The 7,500-nt window shown below is 45.9% G+C and overlaps 2 protein-coding genes across 2 annotated transcripts in view; one reads left to right on the plus strand and one right to left on the minus strand.

The window, feature by feature from the left end:
- Positions 1-414: 414 nt before the first annotated feature.
- Positions 415-1,607, plus strand: tmem121aa (transmembrane protein 121Aa; the record flags this gene model as incomplete). Its single annotated transcript, XM_080850124.1, has 2 exons — positions 415-1,026; positions 1,248-1,607. 2 exons carry the CDS (start codon positions 415-417, stop codon positions 1,605-1,607), a joined length of 972 nt encoding a protein of 323 aa, XP_080706250.1.
- Positions 1,608-7,155: 5,548 nt separating this feature from the next.
- Positions 7,156-7,500, minus strand: part of pth2 (parathyroid hormone 2) — a gene marked incomplete at both ends in the record, with an annotated part of 740 nt that continues 395 nt past the window's right edge. The window contains one exon of the mRNA XM_080850127.1: positions 7,156-7,500. This exon is cut by the window's right edge and continues 22 nt beyond it. Within this exon, the coding sequence (XP_080706253.1) occupies positions 7,156-7,500 (345 nt within the window).

Genomic DNA, 7,500 nt, shown 5'->3' on the forward strand with positions numbered 1-7,500 from the left:
GATTAAAAAAAACGGGAGGTTCCCAAATCCTTCCCAGACCCCATGGAAGTGCGCTGAACAACCTGAGGCAGTACCTCACACACACATGCACAACCACGCAAACACCCTGAGCGCTCCAAATCACCTGACGGACTAAAAACAAAAACAAAAACCAGCCAACCTCAATATCGAAAACCTCTTCTCCCTCTGTTTTTTTCTGTTAGCCTTTTAATCCGTATTTCTTTCCTGTAAAGATTCTCTTAAGCAAGAATGGATAAACCTCTTCAAAACACAAGAACATGGGGGCAGTCAGATACACCATGAAGGTTTAGAGGAATAATTACCATCTGTTACACCATGCCTGTGCTTTAACGGACAGTTTAACTTAGAAAGCGTTGTGGTGCTCACAGTTAAGACACTTAGGGGAAGTCAAACATGGTTCTGCCCGCACCAGACAAACGGCACGTGTGTCTAACCACCATCGTCATCATGACCAGCATGGCCTTTATGGATGCCTACCTGGTGGAGCAGAACCAAGGGCCCCGTAAAATCGGGGTGTGTATTATCGTACTTGTGGGGGACATTTGCTTCCTCATCGTGCTTCGTTACGTGGCCGTCTGGGTGGGCGCCGAGGTCCGCACCGCCAAGCGAGGCTACGCCATGATCCTCTGGTTTCTCTACATCTTTGTGCTGGAGATCAAGCTCTACTTCGTCTTCCAGAACTACAAGGCGGACCGGCGGAACTTAGAGACGGTGGCCCGGAAGGCCCTGACCCTTCTCCTGTCGGTCTGCGTGCCTGGCCTCTACCTCGTGCTGGTGGCCCTGGACAGCATGGAGTACGTCCGCACCTTCCGGAAGAAGGAGGACATGCGGGGACGCCTCTTCTGGGTGGCCCTGGACCTACTGGACGTTCTAGACATCCAGGCGAACCTCTGGGAGCCCCAGCGGACGGGGCTCCCCATCTGGGCCGAGGGCCTGATGTTCTTCTACTGCTACATCCTGCTGCTGATCCTGCCCTGCGTGTCCCTGAGCGAGATCAGCGTGCAGGTTAATTCAGTTAATTACGAATCAACTCGGTTTATTTTAATTTATTGTTAGTAACTGTGTTTGTTTTTATCTTTAATTTTTCGTCTCAACCTCGATTTTTTTCCGTATTTTTTTGTGTTTCAATTTAAATTCTATTACTGTTTGTTTCTGTAAAGCACATTGAATTGCATAATGTACGAAATGTGCTATATAAATACATTTGCCTTGCCTTGCCTTGCCAGGGGGAGCACGTGGCTCCGCAGAAGATGATGCTCTACCCGGTCCTCAGCCTGGTCACCATCAACGTGGTGACCATCGTCATCCGCGGGGTGAACATGGTGCTGTTCCAGGACAGCCGCGTCTCCACCATCTTCATCGGCAAGAACGTGGTGGCCATCGCCACCAAGGCCTGCACCTTCCTGGAGTACCGCCGGCAGGTGAAGGAGTTCCCGCCGCCCCACGACCCCACCGCCGGCATCGCCATGGAGCTCCAGCAGAACTCCGTGGCCCACAATCAGACGCTGCCCAACCATGCCAACCATGCCACCATGACCAGCCTCCCAGAGGAGCCGTCACCTCCCGCCGCGGTCATCGACACGTGACGAAACCAAACCCTCTTCCTTCCTCCTCCTCCGACCTTCCAGACACTACTGATATCTGCATCAGGCAGTCCTAATTGACTGGACACACTTGGATTGCAGAGACTTGTTTTTACCAGAGGAGTTGTTTCATGTAAAACTCATCGTTATAAATATGTATTTGTTCCAGAGAGGAGAGTAGTTGGCAGCCTATCAGGGTCAAGAAGAGCTCTCCCCCTCTCTGAATGAGAATGCTTAAAAGTTCAGAACAGAGATTTCTTTCTTATTTTTAAAGAGGTATTTTTGTGAGATAAAAAAGGGAAAATCGTTCTGCTCTGGACTGGTGAAATCACACACAGCCTCCACCAGCCGGCTTTTCGTTTATTGAAGAGGGCTGCCTTCATGGACAGGGATTAGCACTTAGTCTTAGATCAAATTACATTTTCAATGGAGATTCTCTATTTAAAGCAGTTTAATCCAGGACTATCACAAATCTCTGTCTGTTTTGTGTTCAATCTTCTGATGTATCTCTCCCCATCAGATGTTTCTCTGGCACTGCCAAGATGATGCCCTGTGAATCCCGAACGGGAAGGCACGCCTGGAGATGGGTGGCATTAATGAAGGAAGAGGGAAACGGGTGATGGGTTGGGGGGTAGAGGTGGGAGGCAGGACTTAGTGGTGATTCATTCTGGTTAACTCGGTAAGCTGCTGACGGAAGCATGGTATTACGTAAATGGTTCCAGGGAAGCTGGTGTGAGGCTTTTTCACTTAAAGATTGGTTTACAGGTAGAAAAGTCTAGAAGGTTATTCGAAGCCAGCACTAGTGCTTGATGGGAAAAAAAGAGCCCCACATACACACTATGTCTGAATGCATGCATTTTGTCACAGTGTCTGACAGTTTGTGTGTGTATGTATGTATGTATGTGTGTGTGTGTGTGTGTGAGTGAGCGTGTTGAGAAAAGATTACTAAAATGAAGCTTTTAATATGATTCAGATGAACATACAACCTATCTTATAACCTATTTATTTTTCAAATATGCCAGTGTATAATTGTTATTATTATTATTATTATTATTATGCCTTTTCATTTTAGTTAAATTGTTTAATTTACCTTATCTATTATTCTTTTCAATGTAATGTAATGCCTTCCTTTGAAAGGGACAATATTACTATATGGTTTAATAAAAATCTTCATCCAGTCATTTTGAAATGGGTTCCTGCTTTTGACCATTAACTAAAGAAGCCATGGGTACATTTTAGCGTGCCTGACCAGGACGTAAAGTGTAATGTATGTATATATGGAATTGTTTATAGCTCGGTCCAAGCTACTATGCTTGATTCCCATTTCCAGAGCCAGGACTGAGTATGGACACTGGAGTTGTTCTTGAGCACACACACTGAATGGACAGCTAGAGCGGGAAGTGCATTGAATATGAATCACAGACTACACATGTAATGGAACAGGGTGCATAGCAATGGCAAACATGGCAACGTTTGATCTTTTCATTAACTAAATGGTAAAAAGTACAGCTCAGTTTAATTCCTACAATCATGTCAAAGCACTGCCACTCTGTGCCACTGAGGTGATGTTCCTCGCGGTGTGTGCTGTGCTGTGCATGGGCATTGAATAGAAAGGGACACCCTGCAGGCCTTCCTGTGCCGTGCCCTGATGCCAGCATTTCTTCCAGGAGAATTAAGCCCCAGAAGAGCAGAGTGAAAGAAACAGCCGAGAGGATGAGAGGAGTACGGCAGGAAGTGGAAAATCTCACACGGGGAATTACATCTCTATGGCCTCAACCCTTCCAAAAATTGGGGGACCTCACGGTGTGACTCTCGTACTTGTGAAAAAGACACACAGAGACAGAAAGAGAGAGAGAGAAAGAGAGAGAGAGAGACAGATTAAGAGAGGGAGAGAGAGACAGAGAGAGAGAGAGACAGACAGAGAGAGAGAGAGAGAGACAGAGAAAGAGAGAGACAGACAGAGAGAGAGAGAGAGAGAGAGAGAGAGAGAGAGAGACAGATAGACGAACGCCAAGGGGCCCAGACAGTTATTGGCCCAAAAAGAGGGGAAGGAATGGCGCTGGAATGATGGAGCATAGGGCGGAGCAGGAACAGCATCAGCAGGGAAGGAATGGTCTGCAGAAAGCAATTTAGCGTCCACTGATTGGGTCGAGATGACAACTAGCCCGGACAGAGATGGTGATGAATAGGGCCTTCTGTGAGTCTCATTCCAATCATCCATCACCTGTGAGCCTCCTCCGCGCCCAGGCTCCCACACACAGTAGCCGCCCTCAGCACAGCAATGCCATCCTGGAGGGAGAGGGAGAGGAAGATGGAGAGGGAGAGGAAGAGGAAGATGGAGAGGGAGATGGAGAGGGAGAGGGAGAGGAAGATGGAGAGGGAGATGGAGATGGAGAGGGAGAGGGAGAGGGAGAGGAAGATGGAGAGGGAGATGGAGATGGAGAGGGAGAGGAAGATGGAGAGGGAGAAGGATAGGAAAAGGGAGAGGAAGAAGGATAGGGAGAGGGAGAAGGAGAGGGAGAGGGAGAGGGAGATGGAGAGGAAGATGGAGAGAGAGAGGGAGATGGAGAGGAAGATGGAGAGAGAGAGGGAGAAGGAGAGGGAGAGGGAGAAGGAGAGGGAGAGGAAGATGGAGAGGGAGAGGAAGATGGAGAGGGAGAGGGAGAGGGAGAGGAAGATGGAGAGGGAGAGGGAGAGGAAGATGGAGAGGAAGATGGAGAGGGAGAGGAAGATGGAGAGGAAGAAGGATAGGGAGAGGACGGGGAGACTGCGATAGAGTGCAGAAAGAGTGAGGCGAGATATGGAGTGTGAAAAGGAAATGAATGAATGAATGAAAGAGTGAATGAAAGAGTGAATGAAAGAGTGAATGAAAGAGTGAATGAAAGAGTGAATGAAAGAGTGGCTGACTAATGGTGCAGATCCATTCAAGCGATCTGAGCGACGTGATCAAATTCCATTGCTTTGAGTGGGGGTGGTGTAGCGTGTGGAAATAGACTGGACTAGTGATTTTTCAAACCGTCAAAGACGAGAAAAATCGCTCCTCATTTGCATAAGTTTGAGCATGTTCGAATTTTTATCAGGCGCGTCGCTCAGATCGCTTGTCTACGTCACAATGGAGCTGGCTCCCGTTGAAATGCATGGGGTCGCCCAGATCGCGTCGCCCAGATCGCTTGTATGGATCTGCACCGTAAGTGAGTTAATGACTAGATGGATATGTTCGTGATTGAGTAGGAGGTGAGCATATGATAATGTTAGGTGCAATCTACACATGATTCTAAATCTAGGGCTCAGGAATGTGCTAAGGTTGCTTGGGCAACTGCCCGTTTGCCCTCCTCGACTGAAGTTGCCCCTCCGAAGGAAATATTTATATTTGCGATCAGATGACGGGGGCGTGGCAGCCGCGGTTAGTGAGAGTTTTAAATGATATTGTGAAAATTTGCGATCAGATGACGGGGGCGTGGCAGCCGCGGTTAGTGAGAGTTTAAAATGATATTGTGAAAATTTGCGATCAGATGATGGGGCGCAGAGCAACTGCCCTTCAAAATTCCTGTGCACGTCCCTGGTTAAAGGCACCGTCCGCGATTCTGGCGAAAAAACTTTGATATTTGAGTTCAATTGCCACCTCCTCTCTGTTGATCGTCTGGAATTGTTAATGGCTTGGTCCAAGCTACTATGCTTGTTTCCCATTCACAAAGCCAGGACTGAGTATGGACACTGGAGTTGTTCTTGAGCACACACACTGAACGGACAGCTAGAGCAGGAAGTGCATTGAATATGAATCACAGACTACACATTTAATGGAACAGGGTGCATAGCAATGGCAAACATGGCAACGTTTGATCTTTTCATTAACTAAATGGTAAAAAGTACAGCTCAGTTTAATTCCTACAATCATGTATATTACTGATCAAACTGTGAAGTATTTTATAACTATTGTAGAACAGTTCTAAGAGGTAATCCATGTTATTAGTGAATCTGAATTAGTGAAATTCTGAGTTTGAAACAAGCTACTCTGTGTGGTACTTCAGTTCTCAGACCAATCAAATTCCAGGGGAAAATTCTGACCACTAGCTTATCATTTCATTATGAATGCAAAACACTCTCTTCTTGACCTATTATGATGACCTAACTGAAATAGGTATGGTCAGTTAAAGGCACCCAGTGCAACTTTATGTAAACATTCAATGAAAAATAAACATTCAATTTCTAGTCTTTTTTACACGTAGTAAGTTTCAATAACTCCATACCATTACATATCGACATTCAAGGAGCAAAGATGAGACGTCGTTGTGTGGTGAGAACTGATAGAAAATTGTAAACAACAACAATCGCCGGTGGGGAGAAGCCATTTTTCCATTGACTGGAAGCCTGCTTTATTTATTGTAGGTTACAAAAAATAAAGAAAATGGCGGCGATTGTTGTTGTTATCGATTTTCTATCAGTTCTCACCACACAACGACGTCTCATCTTTGCTGCTTGAATGTCGGTATGTAATGGTATGGAGTTATTGAAACTTACTATGTGTAAAAAAGACTAGAAATTGAATGTTTACTTTTAAGCCTCGAAAGTTGCACTGGGTGCCTTTAAGGCAGCACACACACTCACGGAGAGAGAACAGAAAAAAACACAATGGCTACAGAGAGTTTTCCATCTCACCTCTAGCTGTCAGTAAATGGACTCTAATGACAGTAGCTCACTGAGACTGTCTGCCTGAAGGCGGTTTCCTTGCCACAATTCAACCTCCTGTCACCACTTAAATTCCTCTTACATCCTTTTCAATCCGCTCTAAACAAGCCTGCAACGGTTGTTGGGGTGTCAATGTTCGTGTCAATTTGTTTTCTTTTGCTGACCCAGGACGACAAACCAGAAAGTGACAAAGCACATTTCACAACGATTGAAGACATACAAAAAAAACAGTCATTCTGTTGAGTTGTGAGCGCCCTGTTGTGTTTGATGTTATTTGTATTCAAAGGTTAAGAAACGTCACCGCTAAAAACACTAAAAGGAGGTCCTCTTGTGAGCTATATCTTACTCTAAGGCGGAGGTAGTGGCAGTCGGCGCTAGTTCACCTGACCGCGGGTCTTGTAGCGCGAGAATAATCCATTAATCACCCGACTCCCGCTGTATTAATCGCGTGCTCTCTGTAAAGTAATGGGGTCACGATGTTGCATTTAGCCGCGGTGTCATTTATTCTGGGAGCTATAAGTTTATTAAATATTCAATTTTAAGTGCGCCATGTTTAAGCCATGGCTGGTGATGATAAATCACCAGAAGTCCTGTTATTGGTTCTAGTGACAGTGTTTTTTATCTTCGGCCTCTCCCCTCAAACTTCCCTGCCCTTCTTAACTACCGGAAAATGTAACTATCTGACACTAGAGGGCTCCCAAAGTCACTTACTTTTATGCTTACATCAACCTTTGATACAAGCCTCACAAGTGAGTATGGATTTGTAACATAGCATACATTTAAAGATACACTTCATCTCAGGGAAAACAGACCAAAACAAACGACTTAACAGAAATGACTTTAATCCCCCCTTTATCCATCAAGTCTATGAATTCACAACCAGTAGCTTTTGCATGTAAGAATTGAGCCATTTCTGTCTCTGCATTGCAGTTAGAAGTTTACTTTTCTCCCGGAAGGCGGCATCATCTGCCACTACGATATTCCTCTTCTCCTCGTTCACAGGCTGGGCCATCCAGTCGCTGCCCCAACCGTTCGTCATCTCCTCCTCCATCTGTGATTGGGTTGTTATGGGACCCCAGTCATCCCCACCAAGAATCTCTGACTTTGTCTTGGCTGAACCGAAGTCTGGAGCTGACAGCATCTGAATACTCCAATCACGGAGCGATATGGAAGGGTACATCATTTCCCATTGGTCACTTTTGGAATCATC

This window comes from Sprattus sprattus, assembly GCF_963457725.1.
Source record: "Sprattus sprattus genome assembly, chromosome: 13".
Classification (NCBI taxonomy): domain Eukaryota; kingdom Metazoa; phylum Chordata; class Actinopteri; order Clupeiformes; family Clupeidae; genus Sprattus; species Sprattus sprattus.